The 20,327-nt window shown below is 50.9% G+C and overlaps 1 protein-coding gene across 2 annotated transcripts in view; it reads right to left on the bottom strand.

Moving 5' to 3' along the window:
* The window catches only part of LOC147659395 (la-related protein 1-like), a 784,977-nt gene that overhangs the window by 134,294 nt on the left and 630,356 nt on the right, over positions 1–20,327 (bottom strand). For both annotated transcript variants that reach the window (XM_086951772.1, XM_086951771.1), the window contains exon 15: positions 18,857–19,014. In XM_086951772.1, the coding sequence (XP_086807898.1) occupies positions 18,857–19,014 (158 nt within the window). The remainder of the gene's footprint in view (positions 1–18,856; positions 19,015–20,327) is intronic.

The following is a 20,327-nucleotide window of genomic DNA, read 5'->3' as shown; positions in this document are numbered from 1 at the left end:
CGCCACTGTCGCCAGACACTTTGTGAAGACCCTGGGCGCCGTGGTGACCCCAAAGGGCAGAACCTTGAACTGGTAGTGCTGGTTTTGAATGGTGAACCTTAGATATTTCCTGTGTGAAGGATGCAGGGGAATGTGAAAGTATGCATCCTTGAGGTCCAGAGTTGCCAGGAAGTCCCCTTGCTGGAGCAGTGGGAGAACCTGTTGCAGAGTAAGCATATGAAAATGCTCTGACAGAATGTACATGTTGAGAGGTCTGAGGTCCAGGATGGGCCTGAGAGATCCGTCCTTTTTTGGGATTAAAAAGTACAGGGAGTAAACCCCTGTTCCCCGTTCCTGCAGTGGAACAAGCTCTATTGCCCCTTTTTGCAGCATGACCTGAACTTCTTGCTGCAACAAGTGCAAGTGCTCGCCGGACATAGGACGGTTTCTTGGAGGTATGTTTGGTGGTATGGAAGTGAGTTCCAGACAATAACCGTACTGAATAAGAGATTTGACCCACCTGTCCGTGGTGATGGACCTCCACACGGGCAGGAACTGCTGGAGTCTCCCCCCGACCGGTGTTGTGTGGTCGGGGGGCAGTGACAAGGCGTCACTGTTTGCTGGCGGTGGAGGACCTGGAGCTGTTATTTCCACGTCCTCTGCCCTTGACGTTGTTGCCACGGTATCCACCCCTACCTTTGTTGGTGTATGAGGTTTGGGTGTTAGCTTTATAGAATTGCGTGGATTGTGACGCTTGACCCCTTGAGGTGCCTCTGCTATTGAAGCGGCGAAAGGAACCACCCCGAAACTGCTGGGACTGAAGGGCACCCATAGATTTAGCGGTGTCAGTGTCCTTCATTTTTTCGAGTGTGGCATCTACTTTAGGTCCAAACAGGTGGTCTGGATTTACTGTTTGGTTGAGGATGGTGGTCTGAATGTCTGGTTTAAAGCCTGATATTCTGAGCCACGCATGCCGGCGAAGCAGAACGCTAGTATTGATGGCTCGCGAGGCGGTATCAGCCACATCTAGAGCACACTTGATGGAGGCATTGGTAATGAGTTTACCCTCCTGAATCAGCATCTCTGCACCCTCCTTATACTGTTCTGGCAAGTGTTGTAGAAGTGTTTCTAGGGTGTCATAGTGCGCCCTATTGTAGCGTGCAAGTAGCGCCTGCGTGTTTGATATGCGCCATATATTGGCTGCCTGCGCAGCAATACGTTTCCCTGATGCCTCAAACACCTTTGATTCTTTGTCAGGGGGAGGAGCATCACCCGTGGTCTGTGAATTGGCTCTTTTACGTGCGTTGGAGACAACCAAAGAGTCCAGTGGCAACTGTCCCTTGATGTATGTTGGGTCAGTGGGCGCCGCCTTGTATTTTTTATCAATGCGAGGATTGATGACTCTTGCCCGGGTGGGCTCCTTGAAAACCTCTGGCGCATGCTTTAGCACACCTTTGCGCATTGGCAATGTCTTGATGGTCTTTTCAGCCACTGAGAAAGTGTCAAAAAGAAAATCGACATCCACTGGGTCGGCGTGGAGGTCGACATCATGGTTGGCCGCAGCTCTTTCAATCAAATCGTTGAAGGCTGCAGAGTCCTCCGTTGGTGAAGTCTTTGCAGCAAAAAGCTGCGGCTCGTGCCCTGTCTGAGGGTCCGCAGGGTCGCCTCCAGCAGACCATGGCTCATTTACCTCCTCCGGATCCGAGTACGCTGGATAATTGTTCTCCTCCTCCTCGTCCTTGTCACCCTCCCCAGCGCTAGAGTGAGTGGGTGAGAGTCCCAGACCTTGTGGAGATGCAGGCTCTATAGGGGCAGAAGTGCCCGCAGAGTCCAACTTCTTTTTAAGTGGAATATGAAAATGCTCCAACACCGGCTCCGGGGTGATTTTCCTTTTAAGGAGAGAGAGCTTGCCTGTGTTGGCGTCGATGACAACCTCTCGACGCTCCTCTTCCGCTAGTGGTTGGTGCCGTGGCTTCGGCACCACCAAGGATGGTTTAGGCGTTGACACCAGCTTCAAGGGCGCCCCGGCCCCATCTTTTGGAGCGAAAGCCTTTGGCGTCGTCTTCGGCGGCAGCGTGAAGTGGATCGGCGTCTGCGCCTTCGCCGGTTTCTGTGGAAGCTTCGTCGCCACATACTTCGGCCCGAGAGCCACGTCCTCCTTCCGAATACGTTGAAGGGACTCCGTGACCTTTTTGGTAAAGGACGGGGAGGGCTGGACTGGCTCGAGCGAGTCCTCCGAGTCCAGATTCGGTTCGGCGACCAAAGGCGCAGTCTTCGGAGCCGACACAGCACCGCCCTTGGCTTTGTCGACCGGGATCGGTGCAGCCAGAGCCTTGGGGTCGTCCTGACGCTTCTTGGAGGCCTTCTTAGGGTCATCGACCTTCTTGGCGTCGACGCGGCTCTTCAGAGCGTCGACCAGCTTCGGCGCCGACGCAGCCGCGTCGGGCGTTTTTGCCTTCGGCTTCGACACTGTGGTCTTCGGGTCGGCCATTTTGGCGTGGCTCTTGATCTCGGCGGCCATTTTGGATTTCTTCGGCGCCGAGGCCTCTGGAGCCTTTGATCCCACCAGTGCGACTTGCACTTTCGGTTTCGATACAGATGGTGCGGACCCTGATGGTTTCACTTTCGGTTTCTGTACCGGGAGTGGCGCATCACCAATGTCCATGGAAGGGCCCGGAGGCGGGGCTGAAGGACGAATATTGAGGTCTTGGGTAAGGCCCGAAGGCGATCCCTCGACCTGGGCCTTATGCTGGGGTTCGGCCCTGGAGTCAGTATGAGGATGCTCCTCTTCCGAGCTATCCTCCACGGTGGCAATGGCCCCGTCGTCGTCCCCTAACTCCTCGACGACTTCCTCGAACTCCTCATCTCCCGCGTCGTAGTTTTCATCCTCAGACGCCGGGTCAGAGTCCGAAACTTGTAGGACGGTGTTGTCTTCAACGTCTTCTTCAAAGATGTTGGTTGGTGGGGGTGCCGATAACTGGGCCTGCAGTCTTGCGGCCCGACGTAGCTTGAGAGTCTTCTTCGACCGGAACTTGGAGCAGGCCATACACCTGGCCTCGTCGTGGTCCGGCGACAAGCATCTGTTGCACACTGGGTGCACGTCGAGGTGTGAATACTTTGAGGCACACACTGGGCACCTCTTAAACGGAGTTCGTTCCATGTTGAATAGTCTGGAGCGTCGTGTAGGCCCGTCCGCGCCGACAGCACGCGGAAGGGCAGCAAGTGTTCGGAGCCGATGAATAAACCAACCCGAACGATGGACAATACCGACGCGAGTTCCTAAAGGCCTTTTGGTCTCGAGTAAGTAAAGTTAAACAACTATTGATTCCGACAGAGGGAACCGAAACACATCCGAACCCAATGGCGGAAAAAAACAATCTGGGGATGGAGGAGATGCACATGCGCACTGTAGTCCAGGGGAGGAGCCACCTATCTCGTGATACTTCGAAGACTCTTCCAGGACAACAATGTGCAATCATCCAGACCCAACACTAGGCGGCGATCTATGCACAGATATGAATTCAGCAGCCCACATGCCTCGAACATTTATGAACCTGATAAAACGGTAGTTAAGAGGTTAAACCGAAGCTTAATCCAGGGAGTGGAAGTGCTTAGTGACATAGAACCAGAGTAACATGAGACTTCCCTAATGGAGAAAAATGGACTTTCGGAACCCAGATTCAAGGTGCCACCAAACCTGTGAGAAAAGTGAGTTATTAGCTGAGGTGGTTGTGAGACCTTACCAAGTAATATTGTGACTAATCCATGACAGGTCCAGAAAGGTTTTCTGATTAAACCGTAGCGCAGTCCTGGGTAGCTGCGACACAGAGCAGCGAAGCTTAACTTAGAGGAAAACTGTAAAACATTAAGTAATATACAGTTGATAGGAAACAAGAGGCAAAACGAGGGGAGGAGCTTCGCGGGCAAACAAGATGGCCACGTAAGTTCGGAGCTCCGGAGACCCTCCGACTCTCCGCATAAATCCTGATCAACGACAGTGGAATACTGTGGGTGAACGGTTGCTGTGGCGGGACTCGTTGTCCGATTCAAAATCCGACACTCCTAGGTGGAGTTACACCGTGTTGAAGATTCGTGCCAGGGACGTGCTACTGCCTGTGCTGTGGTTGACAACGGCAACACTATCGCACGGAAGCGGTGTGGTGTGAGAGTGACTACTCCGCTTGCCCAACGAACCACGCGGAGTTGCGGAGTGTGACGGTGCTGCTTAGCAACTGGTGTTTGCGGCGCCTGACAGTCACTTCTAAGAGCCGGTGAGGCCCCGGTGTGTGATCCATTGTGCTGGTCCCCAAAACCATCATGGCGGGCAGAGGCGAGTCGGACAAGACGAAGGTCCGTGGGAGTAGGAAAACTACGTATTCCCAATCGAACAATATGGATTGTTATGCCCAGCAGAAGAGCTCGCTGGGTGCAGCTGCCCGGCCTAAGGACTCAAATCGGGACGGGTCGCCAGACACATCGGACCCGACACTCTGGGACGTCATGGGTGCCATTGCGGGCATCAAAACGGAGATGCATAAACATGAGGTTCTGACACAAAGTCGACACCCTGGCGATTGAGGTCAACTTGATTAGAGCCGATCTGGGCAAGACCAACGATAGGGTTAAATCGTTGGATATTAAAACCGCGAGCCTCACAACCGATTAAGGACCTACAAACGGAGGTCCGAGACTTGAGATCGGCCAACGATCTTTTTGCGAGACGGCTGGATGATTTTGAAGGACGTGCCAGGCAACAGAACGTCCAAATCATCGGCGTACCAGAAGGGGCAGAGGAATCGGCCACCGATCTCTTTGTGGAAGACCTGATACAAACTCGTCTGGCCCCTGCGGGCCTCAGCCGATTCTTCTCAGTGGAGAGAGCTCACAGACTGCCAGGGGGACGCCCGAAACTGGGTGCCCCGCCGAGGCCCATTATAGCACGGCTGTTTAACTTCAGAGATCGGGATGCTATCCTGCAGGTATCAAGGAGAGACGGGCCGCTTAAGTTCCAAAATGCGGACATAAACTTTTATCCGGACTTTACTCGGTCGGTACAGCGGCGACGACAAAGCTTCACGGGGGTGAAGAGGCGACTAAGAGAACTGGGGATGAAGTACTTGATGATGTTCCCCGCGAAACTTCGCATTGAACATGATGGCCGTGCCATATTCTTTGATTTGCCTGAAGTGGTGAGCGAGTGGTTGGACACTGCCGCAGAGACATGAACAACGCGAGGAACAATCGGAGGGCGCCTCGGGAGGCCCTGAGCAACAGGAGTAGAGTCTATCTTCGGAACATTGTCGGACAATGGGACTGCTGGTGACAACCGATATCACATTCCTGCACTTTATAATGCATAACCTTTACTTGGTTAAGGAGGGTGGCGGGGGGCCTGCGTGATCTCCATTCTCCTCTAGGGTCTTTCTGTAGCGTAGTTTTCTGGGGCGACAGGCACACTGCTGGTTGGGGGGGCTATTTAAGTCTGGTGCAGGGTGGGGGTGGTTTGGTTGTTGGTTGTATGTTCTTTCATTTTTTCCCTTTCTCTTCTCCAAGGCAATGTAAAAACTAATTCTTATGGCTCTGTAACTATGATGCCTGTCGGGACTGGCGAAGGCCCACAATTCGACGATGGGGGGTAGGAACCTAAAAGTATTGAGTTGGAATGTCAATGGGCTGGGTATCGTATAAAGAGGTGTGGTTTTGCAACTGTTTAAAAGATGTATGCTCGACGCTATTTTGCTACAAGAGACATTTGGTGGGGAACACGTGCCTAGCGCTTAACAGGAAGGGTTTCAAGATGGTGGCGCACTCGGGGCACTCTTGGGGATCCCGGGGGGCGGGGATCATGGTGCACGCGTCTCTCCCATTTGTGATTGTCTCTAGTGTTGCCGACGAGAGGGGGCGTTACGTCACCGCCTCGGGGAGATGGGAGGGGCGGTCTTTGGTTCTGGTTTCGGTTTATGTTCCCCCTGGGTTGCAAAACAACACGTTTCAGGACATTGGGGGTGCCATTTTAGGTCTCCCTGAGGGTCTGCTTATTATAGGAGGGGATTTCAACGCAGTTTGTTCGGAGACCCTAGACAGACGTCCATCCAGAGATCTCAGAGGTTCGCAATCCTGGCTTCCCGACTTCCTGGACACTATGGGACTTATTGACTGCTGGCAGCTCATGCACCCTACCCAGAGTCAATACTCATTCCATTCAGGGGCACACGGAAGCCTCTCCAGAATCGATTATGTTCTGGCTCTAGCGGCCCACGCGTCGGCAGTCTCTGAGGCCCGACTAATGGCGAGGGGCATCTCAGACCATTCTCCGGTCTGGGTGTCCTTTGACTTCGACATCGTGGCGACCGAGAGGGTGGTATCAGTTAATCCGTGGTACCTCCGCAACCCCAAGACTCGTGGACTCATGGTTAAGGCCATTGAGCTTTATTTCTCTGAAAACACGGGGTCAGTTACATCGGCTATCTCCGTATGGGAGGCCTTTTAAGACGGTCTTGAAGGGTGAGGCGTTCTCCCTTATAGCTGAGGTTCGGAGACGCGGATGTGGTGCGGATTGAATCTGAAATTGAAGATCTGGACTCCCAATTGGAAGTCGACCCTACACCGGACCTACTCCATGTTCTCCCACTTAAACAGTCAGAGTACCGAGCCACTGTCACTGATACGGCCAAGGTCATGAGTAGAGAGCAACAGGGTAGGATCTATGATGTCGGGGACAAGGCGGGCAAACTCATCGCTTGGCTGGATAAAAACGAGAGAGCCAGCCGCGTGGTCCCAGAGGTGCTGGGGGAGGACGGCGTGACTGTCACCGACCCTAGTGCCATTGTCATGGCATTTGCAGACTATTTCGAGACCGTTTACACCTCGGTCTCCGACATGTCTGAGACTGACTGAGGAACTCTTGGCAGAAGCGGAGCTCCCGTGCCTGTCGGAAGCGGAACGGGACGACATGGACAGGGATATCTCCGCCGATGAGATTGCCCTCGCAATACGTTCCCTGAGATCTGGCAAAGCGCCCGGCCCCAATGGTATATCAGTGGAGCTCTATAAGATCAAGCCTGATGCCATCTCTCTGCCCCTGCGGAACATGTTCCGGGAGGGGCGGGAGACGGGCATGCTTCCCCTGGACCAGAGACTGGCCACCATTGTGGTCATTCATAAGGAAGGGAAGCCCAGAGACCTGTGTCGATCGTATCGTCCCATCTCTCTGTTGAATGCTGAACCCAAGATTTTGGCTAAACTGCTTGCCAACCGTTTGGTTGGAGCGATTAGCGACTTGGTTCACCCGGATCAGTCGGGCTTTATTCCGCACCGCAACACTGCCCTTAACCTCAGAAGACTACATGGGGCCCTCGCGAGGATCCACACGCTCAGGGAGCCTGCCGTCTTGGCTTCTTTGGATGCTACGATGGCGTTTGACTCCCTCGAGTGGAACTATCTGTGGGCGGTGTTGGCGAAGTTCGGATTTGGTCCGGAATTTATAGGATGGGTCAAGCTTCTGTATGCTAGCCCGCTCGCCAACGTAACGGTTAATGGTCGTGTATCTGCGTCCTTTGCTCTCCGCAGAGGCACCAGACAGGGATGCCCCCTGTCGCCCCTGTTTGCATTGGCACTTGAACCACTGGCAGCGTGGCTGCGACTCCACCCGGACATAAACGGGATACGGTGGTCCCCTGGATTCGAGGACCGTGTGTCGCTGTATGCAGACAACATCTTGCTATATCTCACCTCTCCTTGTAAATCCCTCATTGTGATGTGTGATGTGCTACGTCTTTTTGGTCGACACTCCGGCCTGGTTATTAATTGGTCGAAGTCACACCTATACGTGCTGAGAGGTGGGACACCTCGGCTTCCAAGGGACTGCAACATACAGGTCGTGCGGCAGGGATTCAAATACTTAGGGATCTATATTTCAACGGATCCCAAGGTACGATACACGAATAACCTGCTCCCCCCTCTCGTACGTCTCCGGCGTGACTTAGATGGATGGCGGAAGCTCCCGCTTTCCTTGGCCGGGCGTGCGGCACTGTTTAAAATGATGTCCCTGCCCAGATTCCTGTATGCTCTTCAGAATACCCAGGATCCGGTCCCATCCAGTTACTTTAGGGAGGTCGAGGGTTTGCAGCGGGCCCTCCTCTGGGATGGCAGGTCACGCATCGCTATTACGAAGCTTACGCTCCCATGGTATGACGGAGGCATAGCGTTGCCTGAGATCCGGAGATATTATTGGGCTTCTCAGCTAGCGGCCCTTAATCATGGCCTCTATGGTCCAGCAGTAAGCCCAGGTTATGCCATGGATCGGTGGCTCCTTGACGACGGGAAGTATCATAGAGCGTTATACTCGAGATCTCTGGATGGTAGGATGTCGGGCCGACGAAGACAGCTGTACATATCTTGCGGGCAATCACAAAGTCACAGGGGTGGAAGGGTAGGCTTACGATGGGAACTCCTCTCTTTGAATCTGAAATACTGGGCAAATTATGGCACACGAAGGGATTCGACAGGTGGGACATGATGGGCATATCCAAGGTGGACGATATGATTGTGAAGGGGGAGATAAAATCCTTTGCTCTTCTACAGACAGAGCTCCAGTTGGGTGAAACGGAATTTTTCCGGTACGCCCAACTGCGTCATGCCATTCTGGCAGTAATGACGGAGGGCGAGAAGATCCCTGAGTCTTCCCCGTTGGAGGATAGGGTGCTGGACGGCCATATGCCGGACAGTGCAATTTCTTTAATATACAAAAAAAAACTCATCCGTGTCCGTACTGACCTCCTCCTTGGGGTGAGAGACCAGTGGGTGCGTGATGGGATTGAGCTGGACGATGAAGACTGGCAATATGCAGTATCCTCCCCCAAGGAGGTGGTGATCCCAGCCAGGCTGGTTCAATTAAAGATTCTCCATAGAGTGTACGTGGCGGGTCCCAGGCTGATACACATGGGTCATTCAGTAGACGGCCTCTGCAGGCGTGGCTGTGGTGCATTGGCCACCTTCATGCATATTATCTGGGAGTGCCGGGTGGTCGCCTCCTACTGGAGGCGTGTACATATGATCATGAGCGAGGTGACTGGGGTAGACCTGATGGCAGAGGCCCGGCGCTGCCTCCTGAATGTATGGGGTCCTACTGATTATAATAGTGCGCAAACACAATGGGTCACCTTGGGGAACATGGTTGCGAAACGAGACATTGCTCAGATGTGGGGTGCTGTTACAGCCCCAAAGGTGGTACAATGGAAGGCCAACATGGATTGGTGCATGTTCCGAGAGAAGACGGTGTGGCTAGGGGTAAACCCAAAAAGTGGCAAAAGATATGGGGGCCTGGAACGAGTATAGGGGTGATATTTGCCTGCCGCCTGACACCGCCCCCCTGGAAGAACGTATGTCCCCGTAGCCTATGGCTCCAACATACGTTCTATTAGCGAATGTATCCTGTATCCCCCCCCCCCTCCCTCCATGGTCTTGCAATTGATACTGCTCACATTGTTTTTATGTAATTGGGCCTAGCTCTTCCTGTGATCGAGCTCTGTTACGCAAATGTTTAATTGCCTTGTTTCCTAGCACTAGTTTGGTGCTTTTTCTTATCTTTCTTGGTTCTCTTTTTCCTCTTAGTTATTTTTAATTTTTTTTAAAATAAACCTCGTACGATTTGGTAATGTACTTACTGTACACCAGCCGATTGACCAATAATATGCTGCCTAGCCTCCAGGATGTAAGGCTAAATAGCTGTGTGCACTGATTTGAAAATAAAGGTTTTCCATAAAAAAAAAAAAAGAAGAGGCAAAACGAGGCAAAAGAACCCCTTTAATTTATAAAAATAGAGTAGAGTATATTTTTATCTTCAAATAGACACCAAGACAACAAAAATCTGATTAAGGTATAAAGAGAACCACATTAATGCTTTTTGCAAGATTTTCATAAATCACTGCTGTTCACTTCAAAAAGTTTGGAAAAGCTTTGAAAGTTGGCAAATCACCGCCTTCCATTCTTAGTGGTATTCTATGTGCCTCGAGCACGAGATTCAAGGGAAAAGTCAAAGTTTTAGGCCGGCCACAATAGAAGTATGGGTCGGATGAGGGTGCTGTGTTGCCACAGGCCAAGATGTTACCTTCACAATTGGAACAAGGCTACCCATTGAACTGACAAGTAGTGGTAGTCTATGAGGCGGTGTTAAAAAAGTACCTTTTGCCTTTGGGTCACAGGTTGCACTCTAGCACTAGCCAAAGGTTCAGAATCAGAGAGTGGTCCACAACCAGTGAGGGGGCTAGGACTTGATTTCTCTGTCACACCAGCAGAGTACAGGGAGACCTGGCAGCTGGGTCCTTTTTAGCTGCAGGTCTCTTTAAATTTTGTGTCCCATAAGCTCAACAGGAGGCTAGCCAACTAGCTCGGAGAGTCCACTAACTAGTTGTGGCACGAGCGGGAGAAAGTTCATCCCTTGGTGTCTCTCCACAGGTACACCAGCAGGAGCAGCCGTTTTCTTTCTGAAGTCCTGCCTTGGCTCAGCAAGTGCAGTCTTCCTTGCTGCAGTCTGAGGTCCACAAGTTCAGCAGGTGTAGTGTCCCTCCTGTTCTATCAGAGTCCAGCAGTGTTCTGAGACTGGAAACCAATTTCAACTTTGTGGGTGGAGAGGACTCACTAGCTAATGAGGCTCCAATTCCCACAGGGCAACCCTACCCACTTACATTCCCTGTGGGGTTGGCACTAAATCCCACGGGGCTCTCTGCCCAAGCACAAGATGTTTGGACCCTTCTTCCCTGGGACACAGCCATGGGCTCACCACTGAGGTCTGTCTAGTATAATTAGCTATCCCTCCTGGAAAACCAGTTCTGCATTTTATTTTCCTCCTATGGAAGAGATGCCAGATTATTCCTTCGGGAAGAGCAGGCTGCAGTGTGACTGATTTGCCTATCAGAGGCGATAGCCCCTTTGAAGCTGGGACATCTGTGGCCACTCAGGAAGAAGAAGGTCACACCTCCTCTGTTCCCCATTCTGGGAGCACCCATTCTGGGAGCACTTCATACCTCTTAGCAGGGGGGCAGCAGGTGGTCTCCGGTGACAACTTCTGTAGTCCACCAGAAATGGCTACTAGACGTTTGGGGCAAAAAACGGTTGACTTTCTACGGTCACCTTTGCATTAAAAGTTAATTTAAATGCAACGCCAGTCTGGTTTAAAGTAAAAAATAATTGATACATTGGTGGTCCCAAATAAAAGTTGCCACTTCGCTCGGGACTGCAGGCATTACAGCAGTGAACATGACAATTTCATGTATTTCACTGTCGGGACAGTTTAAATTTGACACGTCATTTTTAATATTTGGCATCCTGCCTTATGGGCAACCTATAAATATTAACAAGCATTTGCAATGCAATAGGTCTCGCATTTATTATACTTGAGCTATTGGCATTATAAATGTAAATAGCTTAAATTCTCGCAAAAGCGAGACCTATTAATGTGTAAATATTTTTTTCACCAAGCGCCCCCTGCCGCGTTTCTACATGCATAGAGGCCACACCCCTTTCTTTAGACTAGCTGTGTTTAAAGAAAGGGGCACGGCTGCCATTAAATTGAAAGCACGGTATGGGGCGTTATGAAAAAAGCATTTGTTTAAAAAAATCAATTATTTTTTGTAAAAGCACCCCAAACAGCACTCATTTTGATGGCAGGCGTGCCCCTTTCTTTAGAAGTGGCTCGTATATAGAAAGGGGTGTGGCCTCTATTAAGTGCAAGCGCGCCATGGGCCACTTGGAAATAACCGACAAAAAAATTAATTTGCTAAGCAACAGGTCTCGCATTTGCGAAAGTTCAAACTATTGTCATTTAGAATGCCAATGGATCAAACTCTCCTAAATGAAATCGCTATCGCATTGCCGCCACTGAACTGGCTACTTGGAAAGTGAGTGCGCATGGCGCGCTGAATGTTGCTGAATGTTGCTGCACAACACGTCATGCCTACCGTAGGACAAAACTCACTAAGAAAATAGTGCTTACAGACTAAATAATAGACCGTGTAACATAAGAAATGCGTTACTTACCTGTAACTGCAGTTATCCAGTATTAGTGTCTTTCATAGATTCACATGCCTGAATCATTCCCCGTCGTCGAGACGGGAGCCTCCGGTACATAAAAAAGTAATGTCCTAAGACATACATAAAGAGAATAGGTCTAAGGGTCTAACCTTAGTAACCTATCTAGGTCCTTATGCAGGAAGGACCAAATAGAGTAGGCTCCAGGGTCCCACCTTGGTAGCCTATCTGCGTCCTTTTGTAAAAAAGGACCAAAACAAAAGGAACAACCAATCAGCTACTACCTCCCTCTAGAACCTTCCTGTGAGGAGCCTCAGTCTCTCAGATTTTCGTACGCACCAAGTTGGATAGGTGTAAACCTGTAGAGAGAGGTGAGTCCTTCCAGGGGAGGCGGGAGGGTGCATGTGAATCTATGAAAGACACTAATACTGGATAACTGCAGTTACAGGTAAGTAACGCATTTCTTATCCAGTATTTGGGTGTCTTTCATAGATTCACATGCCTGAATCAGAGTAGCAAGCAATACAATATGCACATTCTGTGAAGATACAGACAGTATATTACTGCAAGAAATGAACATTTGTGACTGTAGGAAAAAAACAACAGCATACAATGTCATGCAGAATCTAGTAACAAAGAAATGTGCATACCAGTCAAGGATGGTGGGAAGTAGGAGGGCTCACCTCACTGGAATAGATGGCGAAGCACTGCTCTGCCCACTGCTGCGTCTTTCGTCAGCTCAGCGTCCAAGCAGTAGTGCCTGGTGAAGGTATGCGGGGACTTCCAGGTCGCCGCTCTACATATGTCTAGGAGTGGCACTCCAGCAAATAGTGCCGCAGACGTAGACATGGCTCTGGTGGAGTGGGCTTTGGCCCGTGAGTCCAGAGGTCTTCCTGCCTTCTCGTGGCAGAGAGTTATGGCTGAGGAGATCCATCGTGATATGCTCTGTTTAGTTAAGGGCATGCCTTTCCTAGGCCTGCTGAATGCGACAAAGAGTTGGGATGACTTCCTGAATTGTCTTGTTCTGTCAAGATAGAATTTTAGGCATCTTTGAAGGTCTAAAGAGTGCAGTGATCTCTCAGCCGGGGTAGATGGGTTCGGAAAGAATGATTTAAGAACCACCGGCTCATTAAGATGAAAGTCCGAAGGGACTTTGGGTATGAAACGTGGGTTGGTACGCAGGATGACTCTGTCCTCCTTGAATTGAAGGAATGGGTCCTGGACGGAAAGGGCCTGTAGCTCGCCTACTCTTCTGGCCGAGGTCAGAGCAAGTAGGAGGGCTGTCTTCCACGACAGGAATTTTATGTCAGACTTGTGGATAGGTTCGAAAGGATGTTTCATCAGCTGGTGAAGAACTATGTTGAGCTGCCACGTTGGAGGGACAGGTTTTGGTCTAGGGAAGGACCTAAAGAGGCCTTTCAGAAATTGCTTAATGAGTCTGTCCGCCCACAGAGAGGGGCCCCTAGAAGTTCGAGTGAACCTAGAAATCGCTGCCAAGTGGACCTTGATGGACGCATGGGCCAGGCCTGAGTGCGCCAGGTGTAGAAGGTATGGCAGGAGTTGTTGGGGAGTGACCCGGAAGGGGTGTAGACCCTCCTTTTCACACCAGATGCAGAAGCGTTTCCACTTGAGAGTATAGGTCTTTTTTGTGCTGTTAGCTCTGGCGTTGGACAGGACATCTTTGCACTCTTGTGGGATGTTTAGATGGCTGAACTCACGGTAGTCAGGAGCCAGGCTGACAATTTCAGAGGGCCCAGGTTCGGGTGGAGAACCTGCCCGTGAGACATCGTGAGCAGGGTTGGGTGACTGTGAAGACGAAGAGGTGGGTGGACGGATAGACGGTGGAGCTCCGTGTACCAGTGCTGCCTCGGCCAGGATGGGGCGATGAGGATTAGAGTGCAGGGCTCCGATTTCATTTTCCTGATTACTCTGGGTATCAGTGGGAATGGCGGAAAGGCGTAAGCAAACACGTTCTGCCAAGCTATTGAAAATGCATTCCCTAGAGTTCCTGGTTGGGGAAGCCTGCTTGCGAAGCTTGGGCATCTGGCGTTCTCCCTGGTGGCGAAGAGGTCTATCTGTGGTGTCCCCCACTTCGTGAAGATGTGGTTCAATGCACTCTCGTCTAACTCCCATTCGTGGGATAGGGACTGTTCTCTGCTGAGGGCGTCCGCCAGGACATTGTCCTTGCCTGGAACGTATTCGGCTTTGAGGGTGATGCCATGTTGTAGAAGCCAGTTCCAAACTCTCTGAGATTCTCGAGAGAGAGATAGCGAGCGCGTCCCACCCTGTTTGTTCAGGTAGTGCATAGTCGTGGTGTTGTCCGTCCTGACTAGCACTGGGGAGTTTCTGATGCGCGGGAGGAACGATTGGAGCGCCAGGAAGACCGCCCGTAGCTCTAGAATGTTGATGTGGAGCTTGGACTCCTGTGGCGACCATTTTCCGTTGGTCTGCAGTTCTTGTAGGACTGCACCCCAGCCCTCCAAGGATGCATCCGTGGTGATGATATGTGGTTGCGCCGGAAGCAGGAACGGTAGTCCTTGCGACAGGTGTTTGTCTGAAGTCCACCATTGTAGACTGTTGATTAGATGTTGAGTGACTCGTAAGCGGTCCTCGAAGGATCCCTTCGCTTGTGTCCATTGTTTTGACAGTTCTTCCTGAAGGGGGCGCATTTTTAGGCGGCAGTGAGGGATGAGAAGGATACATGACGACATCATGCCAAGGAGCGATTTGAAGAGGCGGACGGTCAGAGACTGTTTGGATGCCACTGACTTGGCCAAGGAGATGAGTTTCGACTTTCTCTCCTGTGATGGAAAGGCCTTCGTGCAATCCGTGTCCAGGGTAGCTCCTAGGAAGGTGATGACTCGAGCTGGTGTCAGGGATGACTTTTCCCTGTTGAGGGTCAGTCCAAGGCGGCGGAAAAGATGCAGACAGGCGCTGGAAGATGCAGCTGCGGCTGCTCTCGACGGAGCTTTTACCAGCCAGTCGTCCAGGTAAGGGAAGACCTGGTGTCCCTGCTGGCGGAGATAGGCTGCGACCGGAGAAAGGCATTTCGTAAAGATCCTTGGAGCAGATTTGAGGCCGAAGGGGAGTACGCGGAATTGGTAGTGTATCCCTGCGACTGCAAACCTTAGGAACTTTCTGTGACCCTTGAGGATAGGGATGTGGTAATAGGCGTCCTGTAGGTCGAGTGATGTCATGTAATCGCCTTTTTCCAGGAGTCCCAGGATCTCCTGTAGCGTGACCATTCGAAACGATTGCTTCTTGAGAAAACACGTTGAGGGCTCTTAAGTCGAGAATTGGACGCCATTTCTTCCCCTTCTTGTGGATGAGGAAGAAGTGGGAATAGAAGCCCTCCCCCATCTGGGCGTGTGGAACTTTTTCTATCGCGCCTTTCTGGAGCATGGATGTTAGTTCTTGCCGAAGCAGCCGCAGGTGTCTGTGAGGACGCTTGACAGGTGGTGTCTGAGGAGGGTTTGAGAGGAATTCTAGAGAGTGGCCGAATTGAAGGAGTTGTAGAACCCACCGGTCTGTCGTTATTTGCCGCCAGTTTTGAAGGTAAAAGGAAAGCTTCCCTCCAAGTCGCAAGGGAAGCGATGGTGGAGGGGCTGGCCAATTGGAAAGGTCATTGTCGATTGCCTGCTGGTCTCTTCTGTCCTTTCCCTCTGTAGGACGATTTATTGAAGGAGGACTGACGTCCCGACTGGTTTTGGCGCTGTTGAAATTGCGTTTTACCCTGAGAGTAAGAGTAAGAGGACTTGTTTTGATAAGATCCTCTATAGGAGGATTGTCCCCTCCCCCTGTTGGCACGAAAGGACTGAGTGCGAGATTGCAGAGTGCCCAGGGCTCTGGCTGTGTCAGTGTCCTTTTTAATTGCAGTGAGGGCTTCGTCAATCTTCTCGCCGAATAGGTGATCGCCATCATAGGGCATATCTAAGATCTTGGTCTGGACCTCCTGTCTGAAAGAGGTGGCTTTAAGCCAGCCTTGGCGTCGCAGGACAGCGGCTCCCGCCAGCTGTCTGAATCCAGTCATGGCCACGTCAATGGCACAGTCTATCAGTTCTGATGCCGATGTTTGGCCCTCAAGGAGGAGCGAGTGTGCCTCCGCTTTAGCATCTTCCGGCAGGTCGGCAATGTAGGGCGCGATGTCCGCCCAGAGTTGGCGGTTGTAACGCCCAAGAAGGGCGATGGAATTGGCAATTTTCACCGTTGTCGCAGAGGTAGTGGAAAAGCGTTTCCCAACTGCATCTAACTTCCTGCCTTCTTTATCTGGTGGTGTCGATAAAGGTGATGCAGGGTTACGCGAGTTCTTCTGCGCCGCCTGGGTGACCACAGAGTCCGCCTTGGGGTGACCCGTGAGGCATGCTGGAGCTGAAGACGTAGCTCTGTACTTTTTATCCAGTTTAGGTACGATTACCTGTAGGGAAGCTGGAGATTGCATGAGCTGCTTGCCCTGTTTGAGTAGATAATCAATGATCGGAATCGATCTAGTAGTTTTCTTAGTTGGTTCTTTAAAGTCATAGAGGAAACATTCAGTTTCCTGAGATTCCATTGACATATGGAACCTTTTGGCAGCCCTTTCCATGAGGTTATGGAAACCTCCAATATCGGCAGGTGGAGACTCAGAAGATTGTGGCTCCGGAGAGGCTGGAGAGTGAGTAACATAGTCCTGGTCCGCATCCACGTCCGTATCATCATCTCGGACTTCCCCTTCTTCATGTTCCCTGTCCTCTTCCTCGGACGAGATAGGATCTTGAGCAGGGTCCTGTGTCCTAGGAAGGATCAGTGGAGGGGGCCTAGGTCTTGTCCCTTGTGCAGGAACGGGCACAGATGGCTGCGGGGTTGGTGGGACAGTAGGGGTGGCTTTCTGCGGAAACCGCAGTTTGTAGTCTTGGACGAGAAAGCTCAAGTCTGCAACCAATGAGGCCGGCAAGCACACCATTGGGGTCACCTGGGTGTGGACTTGGGTAGGCACTACTGGAGGGGTCGATTCCTCAACCTCCTGCTCTTCGTCCGTACTCTGGCACTTGACAATTAGGTCGGAAGGACTAGTGGCTTGGGTAAACTCCTCCTCCTCCTCCGGCTCCTGGTCCTGTAAGAAGCAGGATGGTGTCAGCTGTTGGACCTTACTAGGTGAGGTCATCTCCGGAGTGATCTGCCTTTTGGTGATCCTAATGGAGACATGGGAAGTCTGAGCGTCCATTGCGTGTGACAAGAGCTCGGATTCTTTCCAGGTACCAGTAGTCGTCGGTATAGTCTTCGTCGACGGTGCATCCGTCGACGACCCTCTCGTCGACGGAGCTTTAAGCAGCGTTTCCTTCGTCGACTGCTTCGTCGTCGGCGCCGCCGTCGACGGAGCGCCCTTCGTCGACGGAGTGTCCCTCGTCGACGGCTTCGTCGACGGTGTGACTTTCGTCGACGGTGTCGTCGTCGACGTCTTCGTCGACGGTGCTGTCGTCGACGCCCTCGTCGACGGTGCCGTCGTCGATGTCCTCGTCGACGGTCTTGTCGTCGACGGTGCGGAGGATGAAATCGGTCGTCCTGCTGACGACGAGTAGGTTAGAGTCGTCGATGAGGAGGACGCCGACGATGCCATCGTCGTCGATACCGTCGTCGTCGATGTTGAGACGGTTTTAGGCGATGAGGTGGTCGCCGATTGCGCCGTCGTCACCGTAAGCAGTGGTTGCTTCCTAGGGACAGGAAGGTCCTTGCTAGATACGGCAGGCTTGCCCTCTGAAGCCTTTTTAGACCTCTTAGGAGGGGTCGCTGAGTGGCCAGGCGAGGAAGCCCTAGGCCTCTTCAGGGAAAGTTGTGAGGCGACCGACATGCTCCCACCCTCGGAAATGAGGTCGGTCGGTTTGTTTTTGAGCCTGTTCAGCCAGATAAGAAGTCTCCCTTCCCGGTCTTTCTGGGTTTTGACGGAGAACTTACGGCAAATCTTGCAGTCGATGGTCTTGTGGTGAGGGTAGAGGCAATACAGGCATTCCTCATGTTCGTCGTCCACGTGGAGCCTTAGTTTACCACAGGAGGCACAGGGACGGAAAAGTGCTCTTTTCTTGACGTCAGCCATAGTAGAAAGTCGAAAAAACTGTGAAGTTTGGAGAAAATACGATATTCCTGAGGAGAACTCAGGTGGAGACTCCCTAGCACAACGTGCGGTAGAAAATCTGAGAGACTGAGGCTCCTCACAGGAAGGTTCTAGAGGGAGGTAGTAGCTGATTGGTTGTTCCTTTTGTTTTGGTCCTTTTTTACAAAAGGACGCAGATAGGCTACCAAGGTGGGACCCTGGAGCCTACTCTATTTGGTCCTTCCTGCATAAGGACCTAGATAGGTTACTAAGGTTAGACCCTTAGACCTATTCTCTTTATGTATGTCTTAGGACATTACTTTTTTATGTACCGGAGGCTCCCGTCTCGACGACGGGGAATGATTCAGGCATGTGAATCTATGAAAGACACCCAAATACTGGATAATATATACATATACACACACACACAATCTGTGTGTATACACACACAGGTAATGTTGAATATATACGCACATAGCTACAAAAAAAATTACAATGGACCAATCCCAGCTTGAAAATGTTCACACATTAATCTATGAAAGACCTAATGGCGAGGACCTAGCAGTACACCTTTTTATGTTGCCTGGCAGGAATGTCCCATAGTAGATAGGTTCTATTAAATACTAAATCGGAGAAACTGCTCTGAATTATACAATTTAAGCAGCAGTATTCTATCAAAGCCATTGTGCTAAATTGATATTCAATATATTGGATCCCCTTAAGGTTCAATTAATAGAATAGGAACTGCAATAAAATCGGGATCATAATTGACTACCCTTCACTCACCATTCAGGCAGCGCCGCCGATATTTGTGGTAGACGTGCTGTGTAAATCCATTCTCTTTAAGGAGTTCGTGGGAGGGATGTTGAAACTTTGGCAGAGACTGTGGGGTACAACCAAAATTGCCAGGAGCAGGTGTACCTTCTGAAGGACTGGCATTTGAACTGCAGCAAGAAAAAAGTTTCACGCCATTATTCTTAACATAAGCATTCTAATCTAATTACAGTCACAGATTAGAACATCCAAGTGCTTGAGGGGCTTATGAATATAAGAGTTGTGGTAAAGATGAAAACGTGGTAAAGATGAAAACGTACTTACCGTTTGTCACATTCTTTATGGTGGATAAGCTATATAACAGATCCCTCACCTTTAACATATCTCCAGGCTCTAATCTGGATCCGGAGAATTCTTCCAGCAGTACTCCCATATGCCTGCAAGCAGTACCATATGGCTCTGTGGAGACTCCATAACGCCACAGAATTGAAGGTAAAGGCGCATAAGAGCCATTCCTGTGGGCAAATATCAGTTTCCTGAGCCTTTCACCTTCTGCGCCCTCAGGTGCAGAGCACAAAATAAGCTGTTTTAGAGAGAGTTTAGAGTGCGCACCGATTCCGAATTTGGGATATTCTTAGATGGTAAAGGACTGTACGCAGAACGGGAAGATGCTAGGGCCGTGAGGAATCTGCATTTGGATTATCCACCGCAGGTGCTCACGTTTTTTTTTTGCCGAGTTCTATATAGTGCGATCTTGAGCCGAACCGAATCAGGTATCGGAGCGCTTTACATAGCACCAGTTACATTACATTCCTTTTTGTTAGGCATGGGGAAATTAAGTGATTTGCCCAGAATCACAGGAGGTTTAGCAGCAGCTTTGTCCCTGGTGTAATGAATCCCCAGGCCCTCAGTAGACTGCTTCTTGACTAGTGCGTAGAAATCGTTACTACCTTCACCAGAAGCGCAGAGCCACGAAGTAACTGACTTAGTCGTGTTCAAAACTAGGGCCCTGATAAACTGGAGTAACCCTAGCCCTACAATATTAGTCCGCAAAGCGGGGAGGCATGGGTGGGGCTGTAGGAATCTGCAGCTAGAGTCTCTACCAGAAAATGAGCTACCGAAGGTAAGTAACTTGTTCATCTGATAAGAGACTTCTAGCTGCAGATTCCTTACCTTTGATTTAGATTCCCAAACAATTGCGGCGGTGGGTTACAGACAAATATTCTATACTAGGAAGTCCTGCAGGACCAAGCGAGCAAAATGCCTGTCCCTGCGGATCTTACTGTCCAAGCAATAGTGTTTTGCAAAGATGTGCAACGATGCCAACGTTGCTGCTTGACAGATGTCTTGCACGGGGACACCCTAAGACAAGGCCATAGTTGGTCGTCCACTCGGAACTCTTTAGTGCGATCAAGGTAGGACAAAGACGCTCTTTATGTCCAGACCGTGGAGAAGCTCCTCTTCCTTAGAGGGATGCGGGGGA

Source organism: Lissotriton vulgaris, unplaced genomic scaffold (genome assembly GCF_964263255.1).
Source record: "Lissotriton vulgaris unplaced genomic scaffold, aLisVul1.2 SCAFFOLD_866, whole genome shotgun sequence".
In the NCBI taxonomy this organism is placed as follows: Eukaryota; Metazoa; Chordata; class Amphibia; order Caudata; family Salamandridae; genus Lissotriton; species Lissotriton vulgaris.
This window is presented reverse-complemented; position numbering and strand designations above follow the sequence as displayed.